Genomic DNA, 26898 nt, shown 5'->3' with positions numbered 1-26898 from the left:
CTCTGTAAAGCACTTTGAATCACCTTGTTGTTGAATTGTGCTATATAAATAAACTTGCCTTGCCTTGCCTTGCCTTGCCCCTTTAGTGTTATAGCCATCACTGAAACTTGGTTCAATGTCGATAAAGGAATAGATTTCGGTTTGAATGGATATGATTTAAAATACATGAATAGATTAAATAAGGCGGGCGGAGGGGTTGCTATATATGTTCATAACTCTATAAGATATAATGTTGTAACAACTATGTCTATGGCTATTGATGGAATTTTGGAATGTTTGACTATTGAGATCATGAATGAAAAAAAGAGAAATGTTATAATAAGTTGCATATATCGGACACCCAGTTCAAGTATTGACATTTTTAATGAATGGATAGAAAAAATGTTTGCTTCGGTGAACCAAAAATTACTATTCATCTGCGGTGATTTTAATATTGATTTGTTGAACACAACAAGGTTAAAAGCCATTGATGACTTTACTGACACGATGTACAGCTTATCACTATATCCAACAATAACAAAGCCAAGCAGAATAACATCACATAGCGCCACTATTATTGACAATATTTTTACTAATGCCATGGATTTCCAAATTAATAGTGGCCTGCTTGTCTGTGACATAACTGACCACTTACCAGTTTTTACTTTGTGTGACTGTGATTTAAAAAAACTAGATACCAAGATTACGATAGCAAAGCGAACAATAAATGAAGAAGCAATTCATGCCTTCAATTTCGATTTAGCGCAACAAGATTGGAGTTCGGTGTATGAAGAGTCAGATGTGGACAAGGCTTATGAAAATTTCCTAGATATTTTTACTATGTTGTACAATAAACATTGTCCTGTAAACGAATACAGGACAAAGAAAAAAAAGATAAAAAGTCCTTGGCTCACAAAAGGAATTATCAATGCTTGCAAAAAGAAAAACAATCTGTATAAACAGTTCATCAAAGTAAAAACAAAATAAGTGGAACAAAGATATAAAGCATATAGAAATAAATTGACTGATATTATAAGAACGAGTAAACAACTTTATTATAGAAGAAGATTATATGAAAATAAAAACAATATAAAAGGAACTTGGGATGTGTTAAATAACTTAATTAAACAAGGATCTTCTGGAACATCATATCCTGAATATTTCATTGATGCAAATGGTGAAAATCACAACATGAGTAACATTGTTGATGGGTTCAATAAATTTTTTATAAATGTTGGCCCTGAACTAGCAGCGGACATCCCCTGTCAAAAAAATGAAAATATCAGTAATATAAAATCAAATCCCTTTTCACTGTTCCTCTCAGCTACAAATGAGCAAGAAGTAATAAATACCACATTAAAATGTAAAAGTAAGTCTTCAATGGATTATCATGACATAAATATGTCTGTAGTTAAACAGGTTATTCTGAATATTGCTAGTCCCTTAACATATGTCTGTAATTTATCATTTCAGTCCGGTTGTTTTCCAAAAAAATGAAAATTGCGAAAGTAATACCACTATACAAAAGTAATGACAAACACAGTTTTACCAATTATAGGCCTATTTCTCTACTGCCTCAATTCTCAAAAATTTTAGAAAAACTTTTTAATTCAAGATTAGAAAAATTCCTTGAAAAACATCAAATAATAAATGTTGGTCAGTATGGTTTCAGAACGCAAAGAACTACTTCAATGGCGATAATTGAGGCAGTAGAAGAAATTACTAATGCACTGGATAAAAATAAATATGCAGTTGGTATTTTTGTTGATCTCAAAAAGGCCTTCGACACAATCAATCACTCAATTTTATTGGATAAATTGGAAAGATATGGTGTTCGAGGGAAAGCTGGTAACTGGTTAAAAAGTTACCTAACGGGTCGGGAACAATATGTTAGCATAGGGCATTACCATTCAGAGAAACTTGGTATTACATGTGGTGTTCCCCAAGGGTCAGTGTTGGGACCAAAACTTTTCAATGTTTACATAAATGATATTTTTGATGTTTCTCAAGTACTTAAACTCATACTGTTCGCAGATGATACCAACATGTTTTTCAGTAGCGATGATTATACTGATCTTGTAATGACCGTAAACAGGGAGCTAAAATTAATAAAAAAATGGATGGATATAAATAAATTATCATTAAATATAAATAAAACTAAAGCAATGTTTTTTGGTAATTTAAAATATAATATAGAATTACCAATTATTATAGAAGGTGTACCCATTGATAATGTGAGTGAAAACAAATTTTTGGGAGTCGTAATTGATAACAAAATTTCATGGAAACCCCACGTCAGACACATAAAAACCAAAATTTCCAGAAGCCTCGCAGTTTTGAACAAAGTGAAACCATACCTTGATAAAGATGCACTTCGTACTCTGTACTGTACCCTGGTTCTTCCATATTTTACATATTGTGTGGAAGTGTGGGGAAACACATATAAAAACACAACTAATCCATTAGTCACAGTACAGAAACGAGCACTGCGTATTATTCACAAGGCTGGTTATCTAGATCATACTCACAAACTCTTTCTTCAGGCAAAGTTACTTAAATTCCAGGATCTGGTTAATTACAATACATCCATAATCTTATACAAAGCCTTTAATAAACTTCTACCTGCAAATTTACAAACTATATTTGAAATTCGAGAAAGGGCTTATAATGTGAGAGGCTACGGAGAATTCAAATTACCCAGAACTCGAACAACCCGTAAAGGTTTTTGTGTGTCTGTATGTGGTGTGAAAATCTGGAACAGTCTGAGTTTACAACTGAAACAATGCAAAAATATTCATAGATTTAAATTCCTCTACAAACAGTCGGTCTGGTCACAGTATAATCAATGATGGTTTTAGTGTACTCTGAAATGTCTGTTCTCTTACCATTGTTGGTATGGATTCCAAGGGAAAAAAAGTGTGTGTATGTATGTATATATATGTACATGTGTGTGTAGATATATATGTATGTATGTATATGTATGTGTGTTTGTTACTTGTAATTATTATTGCCTGTTACCTGTGGTAACGCAATTTATAATTAATATATTCTGTATTCAGTTATGAAGGTTCTATTTGTTTTGCTTGGTTTTGTTTGTTTGGTTTGCAACGATGGGCGTAGCTGCGGGAAGCTTATTGTTTTTTGTTGATGAATGAACATAGGGGTGGGATTTAATAAGTTTTCTTCATCCCACTCCTTTTCAGGTACATTTTGTTTGTTTGTTTTTTTGTTTTTGTGCACTTTATGTTCAATATATGTATTTGTTGTGCCTGAAATGAACAAATTTAAAAAAAATAAAAAATAAAAAAAAACTGTGGCTACAGTTTAAATGCAGACAGGAAGCCAAATCGTGAGAAAGTGAACAAGTCATGTTATTATTGAATTATCTGCAGGACATGACCTGTTTTAAATAAATGTCATGTTATGTAAGTAACATTTTATAGGTCTTCTCATTCATACAGTGCTGCAGGAGTGCTCAGACGTAATGAGAGGTATAAATAATTGATGTTGTTATGTTTAGGTTTGAATCTGTGAATCAGTCCTGTAGGGAAATTCGTCCATGCTGTACACACATCAAATGTCTGTTAAGCACCTCTCTGAGGTATTCACTACCTCATACTTTTAATGTGTTTTCTTGCTACTGCAACACACAGGCCACACTTGATCTGATATTAAAGATAAACTCTAAAATTGAGTTTATAGATGATTATCTGCCTATTACGTCTTATAATGCTAGCTGATACAAACTCCTCTTGTGTTCCCAAAGTCAAACAAACACTGCGCCTGAGAGTAAAAACTCTCTAAAATCTGTCATCTTTAATAAAAGGATCAGTGTATACCAACAATAACAGGTTTAACAACAATAACATCCATGAAAACAGGATTTATAAAGTTTCATGGAGTTAGAAGTTAGCAGGGAGTTAGCTCGCTAGTTTCGAAATAAGAATCATATACGGCTCTGCTATCACTTCAGGTATAAATGAAGGCAAAAAACTAATAATGTAAACACATTATTACAGAGGATAAGCGCTAACTTTTCCCCACTCAATAAAAGTTAACATGAGAGTCCCTGATGGGCAGAGAGAAATGTGATCGCATGGCAGGAAAAACATGCATAAAACAGACCAAAGTCCAGTCATGGGAACACCTGAGACAATCATCCACAACACGAGGTTAGTCTTTAATATACTGCTGCATGGTCTGCAAAATTCCTGATTCTCAGCTTCATGTACTCATTCAATCTTTGTTAGCCTCAGAGTGATTAGCTTCTAACCTGATTAAATATTTGATGTTTGGCAAACCGTGAGCTGCTGGGCTGTAGTTACATCACAAGGTTTTAAAAACTGAGCTTTAAAATGTGTTGCTGATGAATAGTGGTGATATAAACTCAGAGAAGCTGACACTGACCACTGACTATTTTTAAGGACCTGTCTCGTCTCACTTCCAAGACTTGCACTATTCTGTATTGCACTATTCGACTTTTTGTACTATTGTATTTATTTATTCTTATTCTATTCAAATATAATACTACTGCACTTATTCTTAGCTTATCTTATTTCTGTATATTTGTATATATGTATATTTGAATTTATATTTGTATTTTTACACTTTGCACCTTCAATCCAGGAGGACGATATCTAGTCCCACTGTATACTTGAGTGTATTTTATTGGGTTGACAATAAAACTCAACTTGACTTGATTCGACTTGCTGTATGTGCTCTTTAATGGACTGCTATGCATTGAGAAGGCTGTTATAGATAGAGCTACCCAAACTGAGTGACCCCTAATTATGTATTATTTATTGAGATGTGCTCTCATTTGCTTTTGAACTACTCCACGTCTTTACCATTACAGCTGCCAGACTGTTTAGTAGTGAAGCACTAAAGTAAGTAAGTGTTTCCACATAAACCAAACAGATCTGTTTTCTTAGTCTCAAAGGTCAGTCTGTCAGTGATTAAAAACTTTGATGGACTGAATGATCTGTTTGAAGAAACACTTTGAAGTCACAATGTACAATTGTTGTTGTGTACTAAGAAGAATTTAATTGAGAATTTTAAATTTAACAATATTTTGGCCTGAATGTGTATTAAGTTGTAATTTTATAGAAATACATGCTTATGGATATCAAGAAGTATTTCTAATGAGTTACAGTGACAGGAAATGCCCATAAATGATCATTTAAATAGTTTACGCTTTTACTATTAATGGAAATGTCCATTAATAGTACAAAAATATGCCAATTACAGAAAAGTTTGTTACCTTCCATAAAAAAATGTAAGTGTTTTACAGAATTTGGTTTCCCCCCTTTCTTTCTTTATATAAAAGTGAAGTTGTAATTCACACACGGTTCTTTGTCTTGTTTCGGCTGCTCTCATTGGCGGTCACCACGGGGGTCTCCATCACAGCCTACACCTAGCACCCTCTTCTGTCACAGCTGCGTGTGTCATGAACCAACAGGTTCGCCCAGGAAAGTGGACCCAAAAATGCAGACAAACACGGGCGAGGAATGCTTACAGTGATATTTATTTGGAAAAGTGACCTAAAGTGACGAGGGGGGCCCAATAAGGCTAGTTGCAGGAACGAGGAAGAGGTCAGAGAGCCGAGGGAATATTCTGTAACAGAGGAAGAGGTAGTTATAATCGGAAGAGAAAACTGGAGCTTGATAACTAGAAACTGGAGAATAGTTCGCCTTACTGTGCCAGTCTGGGTTAGTATCACTGAGGGGAGGGGAGAGAGGTCCGTGGAAAGCGTCTGGAGGGTCTCAAGTTGAAACGTGGGGGTTAGAGGGCAGGCGGGCGAGCAGGCTGGGAGACAGGGACTGTCCCAGTAAGGTGAAACCAGGGTTGAAATTACTCCAAGAGATAAATCACACAAGGAAAACCATGAAGGGAAACGTCATTTACCACCGAGAAGAGTAGAACAAACTGGCGAGGAGGAGCCGGTTGAGTCAGCTGAAGTAGGTCTCCCGCTGATTGCTCGCAGCTGAGGCTCAGTTGAAGCACTGAAGTCCCCGCCCCAAAGGGATGACTCAGCAGCCACAGAAGGAAACCCCCTCCAGGTACTCCCACGGACCATGACAGCATGTCCTCCTTCACCACATCCATGAAGCTTCTCTGAGGTCTTCCTCTCTTCCTTTCACCCAGCAGCATCATTTTCAACTGTCCGTCTGCACCTTGTAACCCATATGGAAAAGAAATAGAAAAAACTTATAAAAGACTTGCATGAGATGTGGCCTACTTCACATAGTGAATCATATAAGGCTTATATGATTTACTCATGAAACTGGCCACTTTCATATATTGTTTTAGTAAGTAACCAAAACATACAAGTTTCATTTATATAATTTTTCTAGGGATCTTATATCTGTTTTCACTCTTGTATGCTTTTCATACAAGTTTCACACAAGACACATACAAACTTTATAAGATTTATATATATCTTTCCCATGTGGGAGATTTTGTAGCACATACTGTATAAAAGATGGACATAGTGTGGTAAATCTGCTTCATCTCTCATCTCCAGCTGACCTCAGCAAAAACTCTCCTGAGAAACTTTAGACATTTTAGCAACCAAAGGGAGGAAAAACCATGTTGTCATGCTCAGCTCATGCTTGCATCATCCTTTTCATCCTTTACAGTAACACGTCATTTGTGACCTTAGAAAAAGATTTCCCCCAACATCCCACATAAATCTTTGTACAAAGTTCTGTTTCTGCTCTCCATCGCATTGACATTTTTAAATATTACATTCTTGAGTGCTTTAACGGACTTTGCTTTTTTCTGATTTTTTTTTTAAATTTATATTGCACACACAGTCAGTGTGTGTTAACATCTGATGGAGGGGTTTGGGACAGATTCCAGTCAGACCGAGGAAAAAAATCCTTTAATTTAAACACTAATCCAATTAGCTCAACACAACAGGAGCAACAACACAAGAGAGTGGGCCATTGAACCAGACAGCTGTGCAAACACACACACACCCACATGTTGTTTCACTTTTCTGACCCAGCCTCTTGTTTATTTGCTTAAATGAAATGTGATCCACTTAAATGCTCGAGATGTTATACTTAGAAACACACATCTCTTACAGGGCCAGGTTTATGGACCTTTAGGGAAATTTAGAATCACCAGTTGACCTAACCCCACTAACTGCATGTTTTTGGACTTTGGGAGGAAGCCGGAGTACTCGGAGAGAACCCACACAAACGGGAGAACATGCAAACTCCACACAGAAAGCCAACAGTGCTAATCACCAATGAAAAATGATAGAAGAAAAATCATGTTTGGTCCATTTAAACCAAAGCCTTCCTACAACACTCTTCATTCTAGCTCAAAGTGTTAGATTACCCCAGAGTAAACATAATGAAATGATTAAAATTATACACACGAGTGGAATAAAAATAGGAAATAATGAAATCTCTAAGACCAACAATAAAAGCCAGTGAGCCTTTAATTTCAAACACATTCTCCGAGCTGTAGTTTTCTTTTTGGCTCAAAGACAGCAGTGGTTTAACAACTCGCCCAAATGGGCATTTTTCCCAGTCTGTAATGTGACATGATCACCTGACATGTTGACATGGAGAGAGAAAAAACTTTTGACTTGCTAAGATAAAAATCAAACCACTCACGCTTCACTTACGTCAAACAACAGTGTTGCATTCATACTTTAGATCGACACAACTGCTAAGTGTTCAGATCTAAAACTGTGGATGACTCCTTCTTCAGCCAGCCGTCCACACACATCCTCATCAGTACAAACTGTTCAGCTTTGTGAAAGACATGACAGTTATAAAGCAGATGACTGTAAAAACCCGATCAACAGGTTACATGTTCACACATGTCTTCACAGCTGTTTCAGGCGTAACAGCCAGAAAGATTGCTACCACAGTGGTGTCGGGGTATTCCTGTTATTTCCTTTGATGTTGCTGTGAATTCGGTGCTTTGTTACATTCTTCAGTCTTTGGTTCTACTGAAGAGTTTCAGCAGAATACAGATTATTATTTTAGCCTGTGTCTTTATGATGGTCTTCCTTTTTGTTTTGTTCATTGCTTGTGGGATTTTTTTCTGACTTGATTGTCTCCAGTGTTTTGCTTTGAGTTTCACACGTTGTCTGTACCTGTGTCTTTTACCTAGCTGTTCCCACTTCCCCGATTGCCCTATATTACTGTTTAAAAGTCTCAAGCTCTTTTACTTTCTTTGTAGCTTGTGCAAAAATGCACAGAAATCCAGTATTTAAGGCAAAAACAGAGTTTGTATAATTCTAAAAAGCTTGAAAGTCAATATTTGGTATGGCCACCTTTATTCTTCAACAATAGGCTGAAGGCCGAAGGTGTGTCAGGTTTTTCCCCGTGATTGTCAGCTGTAGATAGTTTTTTTTTTTTTTTTTGGCCTGCCATAGTTGGAAGCATTTGGCATCAGAAACGGGCATTTCTAAACAAAAGGCTGGCCCAACCCTTTTACATACAGGAGGGGCAAAAATAAATTAAATTAATAACACGTAGTGGATGGTTCTCTGATGCAGATCCTGCAGAACGAGTTCCCACCAAGCGTACACCTAACTTGGCAGCAAGTGAAACTGACAGTCGCAATGCATGTACAGGAAATATGGAAACATTTATTGTATATGCAGTGAAATGGAACCCGAGGGAGGCACCTGAACCTTCAGCTAATACATTTATTATTAAAGAATAAAGGTGGCCATTTTGAAATACTGACTTCCAGAAACCTCCCATACCTATTTCCCACATATTGCTTTCATTGAACAACTACAGAGCGCTTTAAAAGCCAACGTGTTTCCTTAATGATTGTTTGACCTGTTTGGATTTCACTAACAGTAAATCCAACACGCTGCTCAAATTCCAGGTGCTTTAAACTTTATTGTGATCTTGAAACAGATCAGAATTTGATCTCAGGTTAAGTTATTCTGCAGAAAATCTGAAGGTGCATTTGTCTGCTTCCTACAAAGCGATGCCACAGCTAATATGGGCGTGGTGTTAAACAACTAGCTGTGCAAACAGGATGTGTGCAGAAGTGTATCTATATGGTCGTTCAGTGGTGTCAAAGAGGAAAATGTTGGTTTGTGGTACGAGTGGAGTCAGAGGAATAATAATATATACGGTCTTGATGCATTCTCAATCATCCAGGAAAGTAAATCTCCAAAAGTTGATTCTGTTCATCTGGACGTAGCGTTTTGTGGGGGAAAACGTTTCGTAATCCAAGTGACTTCTTCAGTTTCAGCTGACTGCAGGTTTCCCCAAATCTTATAAACAGTACATTTGCATAATGACTGAAACCAGCCCACTGAAGGAACGATGGGCTGGGAGGTCAGTTCCTTAATCATAATTATGCAAATTCTCATGACCGCTACATCCAGATGAACAGAATCAACTTTTGGAGAATATATACGGTCTTAACACAAATATAGATTTGCATGAACTGGACATAGCAACTTTTGTTTACTGTTATTTCTGGAAAGGTGTTATCACAACCTCTGACACATTGGCACGGATACACGGACAATATAAACAAACATAAACAGTTACCACCAAAACCAGTTAAACTGGAACACCAGCAGGTTGATATTATATGGTGCAGATATTATCATTAACATTATGTTGGGATCATGTGGTTCTGGTTTAATCACAAAAAAACAGAGACTCAGTTCAGATAAAATGATTTTTAATGTTTATTCTATGAGTAAAATGTTGCAAAAAGGAAATTTAATTTTTAAACAAAAAAGGATGTTAAAAAATTAATGCTTTAGAAATATTTAGATTTTTTTTTATATTGAAACTTTGAAGATTTTACCAATTAAATTCATAGTAATCATAATCATAATAATACTTTATAATGTTTTATGAAAATTGTAAACAATAAAGCATCATAGATAAAAAAATTTGTATATTTTATATATTATTGATTTATATCATTAGATTTTAAACTAATTAAAAATATAGCTGAATATAAAACATACTGGTGTAATCGATGTCATGAATGAGGGTTTAGAAATAACTGAGGTGGAGATTTTTTTTCTCTTGCATCATATTCATAAACTTCATTTCTGCAATGCAAACAAAATGATGATGTTGGTTGTGGAAAAGAAAATTCAAACAGAAACATCAAAAGGGGAAAACGTCACGTCATTTATCCTCTGACTCATTGCCTTTTCCTAGACCAGTCACGTGACTGGTCTAGGAAAAGGCCTTTGAATGAATGAAAAGGCCTTTCTTCACGAGTCGTGCATCACGCCGACGCCTGCAGTGGAAAAACGCAACGGGATTAAGAAAAGATCTGAAGTAGAACTGATAACGACTGCGCTCAGTCTAAACTCATAACATCATTAAAAGGTGCTCTGAGTCTTTTGTTCTACGCAGGTCATATAAACAAGAACATCATCTAAAGAAGCATGAGGATTTTGAACTAAACAAACAGACAGTTCTCGATCTCTAGAGCCAAGGTCCACAAAACCCTGCTGCTCAGCAATGCTGACATTTATATGAACTGAGGTGACCTCTCTTTTCTCAGGGCTCAGATAAAGTACAAATAAAAATCACTGTTGCAATAATTAGTGACCTGAAAGCAAAGCACAGCCACAGAAACTACAGATAAAATGACAAACTTTACTTCCCCAAATTATACAGCTCCAACATAGTTCCTCCTTAACCAGCTTCCAAACGAGCTGAAACTCTGCTGAAAAGAAAAATACAATACGGTATAAATAAAAGTTATTAAAAGTTCCTCAGGCCACCGTCCATCTCCACTGAGATACTGTTGTGGCAGCAGAAGCAGCACACTAACACAGGCTGAAATGATATGTGCACAGTAGACAGCGGCGTTGAACAAAAAGCTATTACATTTCTATGACCACATCCAATACCTTAATACAGTTTGTAGGAATTTCTCTTTCCCTCTTCGGGAGTCTTAAAAAAAGATATTTTAAAATTTCTGTTAGACGTTTTTTTCAAACCATAAAAACAAGTTTAAATTCAGGAACTCACTGTGCTCAACGTGTATTACCGCGGGACCGTCATTCTACTGGATTTCATCCATAACCCGGCTCCTAGCATAAGAACGCGGAAGGTCGTTCCTCGGGAAGGCCGCGGGACATGACAAATCGTCGGGATGTTACGCCTCAGGAGTTCATTATTTTTATTTTGATAGGTTATTTCTAAATTATCTCTAAGATGAAAAAGGAGTCTAAAACTTTTTGGACTATATATATATGCAGTAAATAAATATGTGGAGACAAAAAAAAGAAACATTGAAGCTATTCTTGCATTACAACAGTATTTTTGTTTTTCGTTTTTACTGTGATTATTTATTGTGAGCAGCAGGAAACTACCTGCAGGATTAAACGGGAGGAGGTGTTGCAGTAAATTCTGTCTCCATGCACATTCCGTGACTTTTCAAACAAACTTTATTTAAACAGTTTGACTGTTTCAGTGTAATTACTGAAGTCTTTTTCTGTTTTTTCACCCTTCACACAGGCTCAGTGAGGACCACCCACACATGGACACGGCTGCAGAAGTCTCCGCAACACCAGTGCTGGAGGAGGCGCAAGAGGAGAGGAAGACAGCACGAGGATGTCCAGCCTGTGCGCATGGTGTTTTCACTGATGTCAGGCAGTTGCAGAATATGTGACAGGTGCGTTACAGCTGGAAAATCTGCTTATTCTCGAGTTTCGGAGCACAAATCGCAACAATTTAGCAGAAATTTGACGTAGACGGCTTAAAAAACGTGGATTTTTAAATTTTGGGGGTTGAAATGATATTATAAACACACGCAAACACAGCCGAGATATATTTAAAAAATATTTCTCATAGTATGTGCATTATTATTATATTGAGCTTTTTTTAAGCGGAAATGACTGCCTCTCGGCTTCCGTTTACTGGGATACGTAAGCCAGGAGTGTCTAGCTAGCTGGAAAACTAGAAGTAATAAGTAAATATAAAATTTATTTTGGGCATCTGGGAGGTATAAAGAAACGGCATGAACAGTTTAATGAGGTCAGTAATGAAACCGACAACGACTGGGCCATAAAATGAGTGTGATTGGTCACCGAGGCTAACTACGTAGTTCAGTGTTAGCCGTTTTCTTTTAGCTTCAGCTACTTCCTGTAACTGGCCAACTTTAAAGAAGTCAAACAAGACAAACAGAATTTCTCTGAATTAACTGCAGATAAACGAGCTTCTCCTCACATAACCAGCTCACAGGGAGCCGCTTTAACTCCTGCTGCTTCTCCGCTAACTCATTTCACTCCATCGTCTTTAAGCTAAAAACACGTCGAGAAAACATTTATAGATAAATAACACATGGTGAAACCCTGGATCACGGATAATGATTTTTAAAAAACTGTAAAAAAAATCCAGACAATACTTCAGTCTTCTCTCATTTACGCTTAAAATTCCCTTTCTTAATAAAAAACAAAACAAAAAAACTTAACACCAGGAAAATACATTTACGAAAGTTTAACATTCACGTTTTTGGCCGTTTTTCTTTGAGAATGAAAAGACGAGTCCACTCTTTTGACTTTTACTTTTAATCTAGTTTAAGTTTTACTTTGGAAGGATGTCAGATTTTACATAATTACAATGCTATTTCATTTTATGTTTTTACTTGTAATGCGTCATTATGAGTTGAATTTTCGTTTAAATACTTTGTACTGCTGTTTCTGCACTTGAGCTTCGCTGAACCTGCTCGTTGAGATTCCTGGATTTGTTGGATTTCAGTATCATCAGCTGTGTCACAGGAGTTACACTGAAACCTGGGTGTCTTTCTTTGTCTCCACAGCCTGACGGTGTTCCTGCTGTGGAATCTGAGCGTGGGTGAGTCTAGCATAAAAAAATCTTTTTACAGTCTAAAGTTTGGATATATGTGTATATGTCATGACTTCTGTGAAATTTGAGCTTAGAATAGAATATAATAGAATAATCCTTTAACTGTCCCACAAGGGGAAATTTGGGTGTAACAGCAGCAAGAAAGGCACATATACAAACAAACAGTACACAAGAGCTTCATACATCAGATATTTCTTCAGGTATGCATTTTTTTAAAAAGGCAGATCCACTCACTTTCAGCCCTCCCTCACAAACACACATGAAAGTCTGACTGCATGTTTAATATTAACGTCTCAAACAGTATTAAAAATAAAACCCTGACGTTTTTACCGGCCCTTCTGAACATAAAGTGAATTAATTAAAATCCATTGAAATGTTAAATTAATAAAATAAAACTCAGTTTCATATCAAGCAGTCTGAAACCTCTTGTCATCCCCACCACAGTGCAGTTTTACATACATAGGCTGTGTGTACTTCTTAAAAATGGTTAAATGGTTCAGAAGAACTATAATTGCATATATATATATTTTTTTAACATAAAGTTTTTAGTCACAAAAATTGGTAAACGCTTTTTTCATTCAGCTTTCACGCTGGATCGAACAAATATGACAAATGATACCACAAAAGCAAAAACATCAGTAGAAAATAGAAAAAGAGTCTGGGGTTAGTTTAAACATGGGCATATTTTCATAAGTGGATTACTTGCTCATTTCATGTGAGAAGTCTTCTGAGGCCAATACATAACGGCGTGATCAGTAGTCAAGATTCTAACTCTAATGCAACGACGGCTACAGGCAAGCAGGGGTCAGACGGTCAGCACGCTGACAGCCAGAGTGAATGCTGCAAGAATTGTGACACATGAAAATGCTACTCTGTGGCAGTTTTAATGCCTCTTTGTATATTTAAACCTAGCCTGAATTAAGTTTATCAGTCAGCTTAAGCTCAGACTACTCCTGAGCGATGTCCCTGCTTTCAAAGTCAGTCTCAAAAATGAAAAAGTTAGTTTAATATTACATTTCCGTGAAATATAGCTCTATACTATTCAGAAATTGTCACTAGTTGCTTTTGAAGTTTTTATTTTCAAATATAGGACTTCAACACTTGAATTATTATTAATTTATATATTTATTTCATATTTTAACTAGCCAGTAGTCAAGACATTTATTAACGGATCCGTCTCAAATTGGAGAATCTCTCCTGAAGTCACATGTTGTGTAGCTTATTATTATTGTCTTGGTTTTTTTGGGTTTCCATATTTTTTCTCACTTTGACTCTCGGCGTGTTCGCTCACCTCAGTGCAATTTTTCTTTGGTTCAGTGTTGGTACTCCTTGTGTGTCAGAGTAATTTAAGATATTTAAACACAGTGTGATTAAATCTTTCCACCAAAAAAAAGACGCAATGCAGAAGACAGCTCTATGTGGTTAAGTATTGCAGTTTCAGTTTCTAATCAAGTGTGAATCTTCTTCCTCTTTCTGGTTTCCTGCTGTTCATGTTCTTGTTGCGTTGCATCAGGTGAGCTGAACAAACATGAGAAGCATGCCATGGAAAGTCCGTGTGGCCCTCCAAAATAAACCAAAATTAAAACTGTGCAGTCATTAGAGAGCAGTTTGAGTGAGTTGGCAGTTCCTACTGACCAGTGTAGTCATTTTCTGAATGTAAACGGCTCGTCTCATTGTGGTACCTGCATGTACGGCAGCATGAGACAGACAGGAAAGTGGAAGATGCGAAAGAGTAGAAAATTTCTGAGCTTGGCAATTGTTGTTCCCTTTGTGGACAGAAGAGGATTTAGATCCAGTTTAGTGAGTGTATGTTTGCATGTGAGCAAAGAGCAGAGATGAGCAGGGAGTCTGTTGGTACTGTGGATACACAATCACTTCTTCATACAGTGATGCACACAACAAAGAGGCTGCAGGGTGGCCGGAGAGTCACTAACGACATGGTTTTATTAGGGTTCCAAATGGTCTGAGACCGTCCAACAGACTCCATACCATCGATTGGCTAATCAGTGGCATCACTCAATAAGTCATGAGAGCGTCTCCTTCACCTGAATCAGGTATACCATCACCTCGGCGTCCATGTTGCATACAAATGTCGCCACAAGACACTTGCCTATGTTGCTATAACAACCCGATGGTTGTTATAGCAACGGTGGTTAGGTTGTACTCGATTGTAATGGAAAAAAGAGTCGTGCCACGTTGGGCCTGTCCCAGTAGGTACTATGGAAAAATCCCTAAAGACTGTGCAGAAAATCAGGATCCTGTTACCGTCTTTATGACTGGATTTATTATAAATGAATTAACCCTTTATAATGTAAGCAGGTTGCCTGGAATTATTTTCTAGTTTCAGCTGTAAAAGTATCATAAAATAAGCTGTGAGTGTGTGGTTTTCCCCCTTGTTTATCACCAGCTCCAGGCCTGTGCTGAATACATGAAAGAATGGCGCCCCTCCAAATAAACAAACAAAGAACAAACAAAAACAAAGATAAAATCCATAAAACTACAGTAAAGAAAAGTGAAATCACGGGAAAGAACAGAGGACAAAAATCAGTACAAATACATAAAAAATGAGAAAAATCACGGCAAAAACACAGAAAAACAAAAGCAATAAAAAAACAGGGTAAAAAAAATAAAATAAAAACACTCCCAAATTTTCCACAGATCTCTGTTACACTTACTGATTCACTGATCTGTGAACCAACTGGGGATGCTGGACTCACATCAATTATTTTTATCATGTATTTGTTTTTAGTTCTAATGGTTCAAAGAATTATACAACTAGTGTGTCAGCGTGTAAGAAATAAGCTTGGCTGCCAGAAAGTCTTTTTAGCTTGACAATGAGAAACTGAATCGGGGGGGGGGGGGGGGGGGCATGCTTGCACTTCATCCAGAATATTCCTGGCAATCTCAGAGTGGACTATGTGGGAAAAGAAATATGCTGAAAGCATATCAGCTGATGAGTGCCACGCTGTCACTTTTTTCATTCTCAGCAAAGTGTGGAAGATGTCAGCGATGAGCACAGAGAAAATGTAATCTGTGAGAGTTCTCCAAAAGTTGATTCTGTTCATCTGGACGTAGCGTTTTGTGGGAGAAACGTTTCGTCACTCATCCAGGTGACTTCTTCAGTCTCAGCTGACTGCAGGTTTCCCCAAATCTTATAAACAGTACATTTGCATAATGACTGAAACCAGCCCACTGAAGGAACAATGGGCTGGGAGGTCAGTTCCTTAATCTTAATTATGCAAATTCTCATGACCTTAATCACCACTGTTCGGCCACCAGATGAACAGAATCAACTTTTTGGAGATTTACTTTCCTGGATGATTGAGAATTGAGATTGAGATTCTGTACAAATCAGCTCCACACAGACAGATCTTCTGGCAGCTTATCTTTGTTTCTATTAAGTTAACTGTGTGAACACCCTCGTTTTGAATTCCACACACTGAAGTCACCACAGTTTAAATCCACTTTAACATTTGGCAGGTTAAGTGTTGAAGTCCCAAACTTTAATTTTATTTTTTTTATTCACTTTTATTATTTTATACATTTGTCTTTGATTACAAAGAGAAAAAAGTTCTGTTTGATCTGATCCGCCTCAGGTTTAGTTTATTGTAATAGCCTGCCTTCACATTCATGATTCTGATCTCTGGTATTTGCAGATATTTAAAGATGAACTATTTCTAAGACCTGACTCACCTTTATGCAGAGCTCTGTATTCATGTAGGTCAGTGCCATTTAGTGAAGTATTCGGCTGATGAAGGACTTGGATTACAGTTTGGAAAAGAGGAAAACTGTTCTTGGCTTCAGTTTATGGCCCCTCAGAGTCTCAGGATTAGGGCTGTTTGATATAACGATATATATCGGATGACGATATAAAAACGTCTATCGTTTCATGTTACGCTGTCGATTGTTTCGTGGTGTCGCAAAATAAACTCTTTACGGAGTAGTGGCTATATTAATTTCTTAAAGTTCTCTCTTTCTCTTATATTTAATATAACCACACTACAGACGGACAAACGCCTGTTTTATGCGTTGTCGTTAGCAACAACGACGGTAAAACCATTGCGTGTCCGCTTGTTTATTTTCCACATAAACCTTTCACAGTAAAGCTCAAGATCTTGTTGAGACTTTTCAAAATAAACTGAATCACGTGAAAGAGTTTGCAGAGTGTTTACGGATGAGAAGCAAAAAAGAGCCGCCAGGTGCTAAAAAATAAACCTTAGACTCAAACGTTAGAACAAGCTTTTCCCCGCAGCACGCTGTGTAATAAATACTCACAAAGAAAACGGCAGCCGTTACAACTTATGTCTAAAAATGTATAGTTTCATGCATCGATTAAAACACTCGACTCCAGGTACACGACGCCCAGCTGGAAACACTTCAGCTAAGCGAGATTCACAGAATTTACAGAAAATGTTAAATTTTTGTGATTTATATCGTTATTGGGACGATAGATGTTTTATATCGGGATATGAGATTTTGGTCATATCGCACAGCCCTACTCAGATAGACATTTACAGCGGAATCAGATTAATTAATGCTAAAGTACTGCTCATGTTCTTCCTCTCCTGTGAGGAGATTTTGCCTGTGCTCAAAGTCACATGATGTTTGCAGGTCACTCACTCACAGCACTGAGCATGAATTACACAGTGCAGCAGCAATTATCGAGTATTCCCATCATCGTGTGGCAGATTTTAATGACAGTAAAAATTTACAGTCCTCTGCACATTTAAAGACATTCGTGAGGGTTTACTGAGCAGGAGAACATCCAGTGAGTGTTTTATGTGTTTAAGGTTTTTCCAAACAGACTGATTCCATAAATTGGTTTCTGAGGATTTGGTTCAGAGGACGGAAGTTTATCCAGAGAAAAACTGGAACATTAAGTTTTTTTAGTCTGTTGCTTAAACAGCAAGCTAAAGCACAGAGCTGTGGTGAAGCTGTGCACAGGTAACCTGTAACTCACCTGTCTTATCGTCTTGCAGCCAGCAGCCAGCCTGTGACCGGCTTCATCGGGGGTGAGGTCCTGCTCCCCTGCGTCTACTCTGGAAAGCTGTCCAAGCAGGTCAACGCCTTCTGGAGGGACAAGAATGACAATGTTGTGTTGGACATTGTCAACGGTAAAGAGGATAAAATAGTCCAAAGTCCAAAGTTCAAAGATCGCGTGTTCAGCTTCAAAGACCAATACGAGACTGGAAACCTCTCCATCCTCATAAAGGGCCTGAGGGCAGACGACGCCGGCCCGTATGAGTGTGACATCCCCAAAGTGGAGCATCAGACCAAGATGACTCTGAAACTCACAGGTCAGTTCAGCAGCACGAGCACTTTATTAGTAACATCTCAGTGTTTGTGCAGCAGCAGGAGCTCAGAGGTCTTTGAAAAGCACTGAAAATTATCACGCTGCTGTGATTAGTGAATAGAAATCAGGACACATTTCCTCTTTAGATCTAATTCAGTGCAGAAACTGTTTCCAGTAAGTGCCGATGAAGCCTCGAGCTCACAAAGAGCTGACTGCTGAACAAAAATCGTCTTTATGAATCCATTCTCCATTTCAACTGCTTGTGGTTCGTGCAGCAGGTCAATATCAGGTGAAACTTGAGCTCAAACAGCACCAGACTCCATTCAGATTTTCCCCAATTTAAGAGGCTTTTTAAAAAAATCCTCCGTCTCCTGCAGGTGAACGGTGGTTATCAGACAATTAAGCAGCCCCATCAGTGGCTCTGTGCTGCAACACTGCCACCTGCTGGACTGCACCAACACCTGTGAACACATTTGAATCTTTAAAGAGTTTAAGTGCCGTGTTTGCCTTTTAAATATTGTTCACTTTTCATATTAAAAAAAGTGAAAACAAGAACTTAAATCTGAATCTAAAATCCGAAGCAGCACTACAAGAGGAAGAAAATTATTTTATTAGCTTTTTTTTTCTTTTTTTTGTTTGTTTCTGATCCACCCACAATATTTCAGTATTCCACTGTCAGGTGTGTTTTTAGAAGCAGCATACAGCATACATGTCGCTTGTGATCACCAGTGTGTGAATGTGTGTGTGAATGGGTGGATGACTGAATGTAGTGTAGAGTGCTTCGGGGTCCATAGGGACTAAGTAAAGCGCTATACAAATACAGGCCATTTACCATTACATCACCTACAAAGCTGCAATAGTGTTAAAACAGAGAGGATAGAAGTGGAAACAGATAGAGCAGGGCGATATGGCCAAAAATATATATCACGATACATATTTGAAAATTTGCGATAACGATATAACTGACGATATAATTTCTGCGAGACAAAATACAACTCCACAACTTTACTAGCGCAAAAAAACCCCATCCATTTATTTTCACTTAAACAAGCGGCTGTTTTTTTTTTATGTGCATTAAAGCTATATAAAAATTTAACAGTGCAAATGCAAATTCCTTGCTGAAAGTTTAACCAAAAGGCATTTCCAGTAGAAATGGGCTGACATATCCTGAGCATAACCATGTATAATATCCACTGAAGTTAAAAAGAGGTGCTTTGCTACATTAAACTGCAGTGTGCCAAATAAAAAAGTCAAATATGTATTTTTCGGACCATAAGGTGCACGGGATTATAAGGCACATTAAGCGAAACAAAGCAGTCAGATAAATCAAACTTTACTCAACTCATTCTTCTTGCTTCCTCCACTTCTGTACCATTGATTCGTTAATGCTGTATTCTATCACAGCTGCTCTATTCTCATGTTGTTGCAGTATATTAATGACTAACCTCGTATTGTGGATGGATTATCTCAGTTGTTCTCCTGACTGAAGTTTGGTCTGTTTACAGCATCCTGCCATGCGATTGCATTTGTCTCTAACCATCAGGAACCTTCACGTTAACTTTTATCGAGTGGAAAAGTGTTAGCGTTCAACCTCCAGCTTCACGGTTTATGTTATGCTAACATAGCTGTGTCGCTAGCGATCACGTAGCACATCATTAAATACCAGCTAGCCCAACTTCAGTAACCCTACAAACGTCAGTGCTGCGTAGCTTCCTGTCTTCATTTATGTTGGAAGTGATAGCAGAGCTGTACGTTAGATTTTTTCCAGAAATCTCTCAGTCAGAACATGCTATATCATGCTTAGGTAACTAGCGAAACTAGCGAGCTAACTTCTAACTCCGTCAAATGTAATGAATTCTGTTTTCATGGATGCCTGGATGTTAAGCATCATAGTTACACCCGGTGAAGCAGCAGCGCTGATCGTTTTATTAAAGATGGAAGAATTTAGACAGTTTTTAACTCTCAGTGATGTTTGTTTGACTTCGGGACCTTAAAGGACAGAGTTTAGGACTCAGATTACTCCCAGATTTACGAGCACCTTAGTCCGAGAAATACGGCCATAACGATGGCCCGCTTGCATGTTCTACAAAAAAATGTGCTTTGTTGTGTATCTGACGGACAAACACCAAACCAGTTAAGTTGCACCATTTTTACAAACTAATTCTGGTTCATCCGTTTCACTCAACAATCTGCTTTCCCCATTCTCATTCTCCGTTACCGCCTTGCTATGTCGGCACTGCGCATGCGCGTTTTACCCATATTCTATCGCGATATTTCATTTTCTTATCGTTGCCTAGCATTGTACCGGTATTACCGTGAACGGTATAATATGGCCCAGCCCTAGAAACAGACCTTCTAGAGCTCAAACACTGACTAAAATGAACAGCTAATTTACTGAACCACTATGGTGCGCCTCATGCAGATTTAACTTTTGGCTGTTTTGACAACATAAAGCAAAGATTGCGCTGCTTCCCAGCAAACTTACAAGTGCTACACTTAAGAAGTTGCGTTTTAAAATAAAAAAGTAACAGAAAGCATCTTTATTTTTAGGCCAACAGCAGCAACGTTTCAGTTTTTTAGCCACAATCCAAACCTAGACTTCATGTTAATGTCCAGATGAGCTGCACTGGCTCAGGCTTCCTCCGTTAAAAAGAAAAAAGTGTTTTTTACACGTTCAGCTCTGATTAAACTGATGTTTATCTGTTTTGTGTTGCAGAGAAGCCCGCCGTTAAAATAACAACTCCACGTCCTTTGCCTCCTGTGACTGCTTTGCCTCGGGGTGCAGCGGTAACCTCCTCCCTCCACCACCTGACTCTCCTCTGTCCTGCTCTGTTTGTGCTTTTCTTCTCTTGAAAGTAGGCACAGACTTGAGTTAAAGTTGGGTTTAGCTTTAATCAAAAACTAGATTATACCTTAAAAATAACATTTCACACTGTCGGATAAAGTAAAACCCTTCTTTTCCATATTTGCTCTAAACCTGGTAAATGTATGATGGAGCTGCTTTGAATTATTTACATCCATACATCTATCGTCATTATATACATCTATCGTCTTAACGTTTCCTCCTTCAGCTGAGACGACTGAAAAATGCCTCTCCTGAGGCATTTCTTATTAGTCTGTTCAGTGTGCTGATGTAACTCATCCTCCAATCAGGTGACAGAAAAATGTAAAAACTAAACCTCAGCTCGAAACCACCTGCGACTGTTACGCACCGACTTGCCCACTGCATCCACCTCCACCTGTTTTCAGCCCTCCAGAGCAAACATGAATGAACTCACTGCACAAATGTTCATGACATCAACGTTAAATTGACCAATTTATAAACAGTCTCCAAAAGACAGGCTGTCATGTTATTCCATGTATGTTGACAGTCATAAAGATAGTCGTTTAGCTTAGCTGTGTCATGACACCAGAGATATCGGTGTAGTCCTGTTTAGATCTGATTGGAGTCAGACGGTGTTTTCATTGCTTTTCAGTGCTAACTTCATGCTGTGTTACTAGAAAACAAAGAAACAACCTCCAAAATCTGTAAGTATCCATACTGGCCAACATTGGTTAATGGCTGAAAAACTGATGAACCAGTCTCCTGGCTGATATCCATCCGCTGAGTCAGGTCAGCCTCCAAATTCAATGATTTCAAAACTGATGGTGGCCCTGAAAGGTCAAACGACTGCAAGTAGAAAAGTATTCCAAAAGTACAATAAAAGAAAAAAAACAAAACAAAACCTCACAAAAAGGTTTTTTTTCTGTTTCCGTAGTGTTTTCTTCAACTTCCTTTCTGTTTTGTTTACTTGTTCCATTTGTTAATGTTTTCTTATGTTGCAGTGCATTTGACCTTTGAGCGCCACAATTTAAATAAATTAAAAAGAAGTTCTATGGAGAGCTGACGAGGTTTTAAAACCAGTCATTATTTACCCCTAATGAAGCTCTTTTGATGCCCGAGACCAAAAAAAGGACATTACAGCAGCAGAAGAAGAAGAAAAGTATCCGAACAACATCGATACGACCCAGATTACTGTCATAAACAGAAAAATAAAGTTGTTCGACTTCCCGAGATTGCTGCCGGACCTTTAACGTCTAAAGTTTCAGTGCGTGTTTCGTTATAATTGTACTAAAATATTTCTGTGATTAGTCATATTGATCAGATTTGAATTCTCCCACAGAAAACACCTTTATAAATCTGATTTACATTGTTCATGTTCTTTGTCGATCGCCAGGAGGAAAGTGCTCTCTATCATCTATGAATAAAACAGGAAGTCACACTGTCAGGCAGGTTTAACAGGCTTTAATCTACCTGGATGTTTCACAGTGACGCCATATAGAGACTGATGTTTGCCACAGACCGGGATTGTGAAGGTTTTTTTTTTTTTTTAAGGTTGTGTTCATTTCAGTGATTCTCCTTGCATGTGTGTCTTTGTATCACTGACGTAAATAAACATCAGCTCTTAAAAAGTTTGATCCAAAGACATTCAACATCAAATGAATCTTTAAAGTATATCAGATATGTGAAACAAGTGAGAACAATCGGCCACCACATGGAGCTGTCACAGCTATGATTATTATTAGTAGTAGCAGTATTAATAATCGTTATTATTGTTATTATCATTTATTAACAATATAGGTGCTCCAGCAAATTTAAGACTTACTAAATGTGATGGCATGGATCTCTGCATAAGATTAGCAGCTTTTAAAGGAGGTCATTGTGCATTATGCTTTTTTTTTTTTTGCTCTGTTTTTATTTGAAGAAATTAGTGTTGAAGGAAAAATAAGCACTTAGAACTAGGCTGTTATTTATTATTATTAAAAAAAATGTAAAAGTGAAGTTTATTTATGTTTTTGACAACAAAATATTCAAAAGAAATGTTCCAGTTGACCCCCCAACCCCCCAAAACTGTCAAAAATAATCTGTTTACTAAAAACAGCAAAACATCCAACACAATCCAACAAAAGCATGACTTTATTACAATCAGTACTGAAAATAGTCAGTAAAATATCAGATTTATTGTCTGCGTCTTCTATCATTTACTATATAATATATTACTGTTATTAAAAATCTGCTGTGTTTTATATATTTATATATTTTTTTTTTCGGATGCAGATGGGTCAAAACATCCCGAAGCTCCCTTTAAGCTTCATCTTGTTTACCGGCATATTTTATGTTTATGAAGTGACGAGAGATCAAAAAAGCTGCAATGCAGATGTGTGTGAGTCTTCCCAGGTCGCACAAAGAGCTGATTAACCGATTAGTTGACTGAGCAACAGTTCAGCTCTGCAAACGATACTACTCGCTTGATTTTCAGGATTCAGTCCTCAAACCATAGTTTGAATTTTCTTGCACAAGCCAATGCATCAACGTTTTTTTGCTTCCATAGTCAAAGATTTACTCCCAACTTTCATACCTCAGATTTTATCTGTCAACATTTTAGGTTTATTTATTATCTGGTTTAATTGTTACAGTGTCATAGTAGAGATCTTAACAAAATGTTAGGGTCAGGGACTGAACGAGGATCCTCTTTTGTTTGTATCAGTTTTTTGTTTCATTTTTTTTCTCTTTTCAGTGATAACAGATGATAACAGATCAGTGGTTTAGAGTCTTCTTCATCAACATGTGGAGTTAACTGTCTCTGTTTAATTACACAAAGACTCTAGGCACTACAACGTTCAGCCAACTTGTTGGCTTTATGTCATTTTCAGATTAGTTTCAGTGTTAAGTTTTAATATGAATAATTCTGCCTGTCAGTCATCTGATGAAGACCAATCAGTTGTGTTCAGTGTTTTGTTTTCATAATTTGTTTTGTTCCTTGGCTTAGTTGTTGTGTCATGGAGGTATTTGTCAGGGTTTCACAGCCTTGGAAACATCCAGTGTTTTTAGTTTCTTTGCTTCAGCTCAGGTTTAAGCCTGTTTATCAGACAGTTTTAAGTAAGGACAGACTGAACCAAAGTCCAGGATCTTTTCCCTTGTACCAACTTAATCAACCAAAAACATCGTGGTCATGTGACCAGGATCATTTCAGTGTAACTACTGCTTGCTCTGGTGTGACCACAGGTGGCGCTACAGTGTTTCTCTTGTAGAAACCATAAAAGAAGCTGCGACCGCACATAAACTGTCTGTCAGTCAACAAATCAGTTAATTGATCAGCTCTGAGATGCCGTGTGTTTGTGTATCGCTGCGCTGTTGCAGTCTGAATGGTGAGGGTCTCTGTTCGGGGTACCTGTGATGTCTGAAGGTAATCACAGCAGTCACGTGACCCTGGTCTTTTTCATTGTAGCAGACTATGGTCTGAAGTGTGGAAAGCAACCCAGAGGCATTGTGGGAAATTTAGGAAAAACTGGTAGCGTTTTTTTTTTCTCCCTTCTTTTCTTCCCTGTTTCTGGTTGTTTTTAATGCAGTTTATTTAATTGTTTGTTTTTTGTTCTGAAAACTGGATTCAAACTTTTGTTTTGTTTGTGATGTTAAAGAAGGAGTTGATGACTTCAGACTTCAGCAGCAGTTCTGGTGTGTTTGTTACATCTGACGTTTGCAGGTTCATTGCTCAAGCTCAATAAAAACCTCACAATAAAACGAAACGTTTCTCAGTGTTTTTGTTCTGCAGTAACAGTTTCCTGCCACAAGGAGGAGCCACTGAATCCACTGTGACAATGGAGCTGTTTAATTATCAATGAGAAATGTTTATGCAGTAATTTATATTTTACACTTACCATGAGATTTTTTTGTGTTTTATTAAATAAAGAGTTAATAATCAGATGTCAGTCCCACTGAAGCCAAGTTCAGATAATTAAATTGAAAAAATTTTAAAAATGTGGCTTTATGAGATATTTCCTGTTAGTGTTTATGATTGGTTTGTGAAACAGCTGATTCATTAACTGATTCATTCAGTTAATGGAATGATTGAATAATAAAGTCCAGTTTAAACCCAAATTGATCTACAAAAGAAACAAACTTTTTTTTACTGTTTTGTCTTTTTTGTTTCTCTGAAACTATCTGCATCATGTCGGGGTGTAACATGGTGATATAGATAAGTGGCAGAGGAAAAGTGTGGACAACAAAAGGCTTTGTTTAAAAATAATTAACATGAAGCAAAACATTTTTTTTTAAAGATAGCTTCAGGCTGTGATTTTGGCCTTGGTTTATAAAATAAAGAGTGAGACACTCGATGAATGTGGTGGTGGTGGTTCTTTTTTTTGCAGGTCGATGACTGTGTTTGATTCTTGGTATTTGGAGGATTGGCTCTAATGATGGACCTTGAATGTTCCAGCCCTGATAAGTGCAACAAAGGCAGGCTTTGTTTTTGTTCCCACTGCATCTTTTACTTATGGTGTCTAAAGAGTAGAGCCTGGGCCAGACTTGGGAACGTCTTTGTGTACAGAGAATAGCTGAGAAAGGTGGCTGGAAGAGGGAAGTCTGAGCATTTCTCTTGGATTATGAGGCAGAAAACGGATGGTTCATTCAATAATGAATATATGATGTATCTTTGGTTATTTCGTATTTCTGCAGATTTTTAAAATATAAGCCTACTAATACATGATGATTCAGGACAAATATCGCATTTTCTTCCTTCCTTTTTGGTAGCTTCAGCAAAAAGTCCAAACATTCTTTTCAGCGTATTGTAACACACTCCTTCAACACAAACCATGAGGGGACTTTTTCATTTATGAAGACACAGGTTGGAAATCAAACCCAGCATTCATTTCTACTCTGCTCCACCCTCCTGCGGCACTCAGCTAAAAATAAAAAAAGGACCTGGACACACATATTCACATTCTTACAAAGCTACATTATTGTCAGTAAATTTAGAGAACCTCTTTTGGTCACAGGACCCCTGAGCATCTGTAATCTGTACCTATAATACTACTATTCATTAATTAATATAATGATCATAATCTGTACATCTGTCCTGAATCCAGCAGCTGTATTCAGTACAGATGTTAGTTATATGCTGGTGGACTTCCCTTTTGGTGAGAGGGAATGCAAACAGGAAGCATCACTTTTTAAAGGATTTCACGTCCTCATCATTAAAGCCTTTCTTCTCGGTTTTTATTGTAAATGTCGCTTCTGTTTTTCACAGCAACACAGAGTCATTTCTCCAAGTAAAGGTAAAACATCTGGAACCGTTCAGTATTTCAGACTTTAGAATTTAGCTTTCTTACTGTTTAGCTTTAATTTTAGTCATGTTATAAACTATTGTTCACTCTATTAGTTTAGTTTCATTACTGTGTTCTTGAAGTAACTCTGAGAAATCATCTTTGCGTTTACTGCAGTTTTCTGCTGTGTCAGTGTGTGGGTCTCACTGCTCATCTGAGAGCTCACATTCATGTTTTCAGTAACACTTTATATTGATGTCATATAATAATAGTAATAATGTAAAACAGATATATTATTCAAGAAATTCAAAGTGTTTATTGCCATGTGTCACAAGAGAAAAGGCATTTCTCTGTGCAATGACATTCTTTCTTTGCTGTCCACCTACAGATGCCGATTAATATATACAATAGAAACAGAACATGTAAATACAAAAAGTGCAAACAAATAAATGAAGACAGAAAGGGAGACAAAATAAGGAGATTTGAGACAGAGATGTGTGCAAAAGAGCTGTAGCTTAATATGCTGGCTTAATATGTAAGATGACCTGATGTGCAAAATAAATTATTATTACCGTCAAAAATGGGTCAGCTGTTCAAGAGTCTGATGGCAGTGGGGAAGAAGGAGTTGTTGAGTCTGGATGTTCTGGATTTCACACGTAGGAACCTCTGCCCCGAGGGCAGAAGTGTGAACAGTCCGTGTTGGGGGTG

At 37.4% G+C, this 26898-nt stretch overlaps 1 protein-coding gene across 2 annotated transcripts in view; it reads left to right on the top strand.

The window, feature by feature from the left end:
- LOC134620415 (CD276 antigen homolog) overlaps positions 1–24675 on the top strand; it is a 37659-nt gene extending 12984 nt beyond the window's left edge. The window contains exons 2-5 of one of the 2 annotated variants that reach the window (XM_063466581.1): positions 11466–11622; positions 12769–12803; positions 17795–18112; positions 20825–24675. In XM_063466581.1, the coding sequence (XP_063322651.1) occupies positions 11579–11622; positions 12769–12803; positions 17795–18112; positions 20825–20961 (534 nt within the window). In that variant the 5' untranslated portion in view covers positions 11466–11578 and the 3' untranslated portion in view covers positions 20962–24675. Of the gene's footprint in view, positions 1–11465; positions 11623–11857; positions 11985–12768; positions 12804–17794; positions 18113–20824 lie in introns of those variants that run through there. The other variant, XM_063466582.1, reaches the window with a different exon arrangement.
- Positions 24676–26898: the final 2223 nt, after the last annotated feature.

This window comes from Pelmatolapia mariae, linkage group LG23 (assembly GCF_036321145.2).
Source record: "Pelmatolapia mariae isolate MD_Pm_ZW linkage group LG23, Pm_UMD_F_2, whole genome shotgun sequence".
Lineage (NCBI taxonomy): Eukaryota > Metazoa > Chordata > Actinopteri > Cichliformes > Cichlidae > Pelmatolapia > Pelmatolapia mariae.
This window is presented reverse-complemented; position numbering and strand designations above follow the sequence as displayed.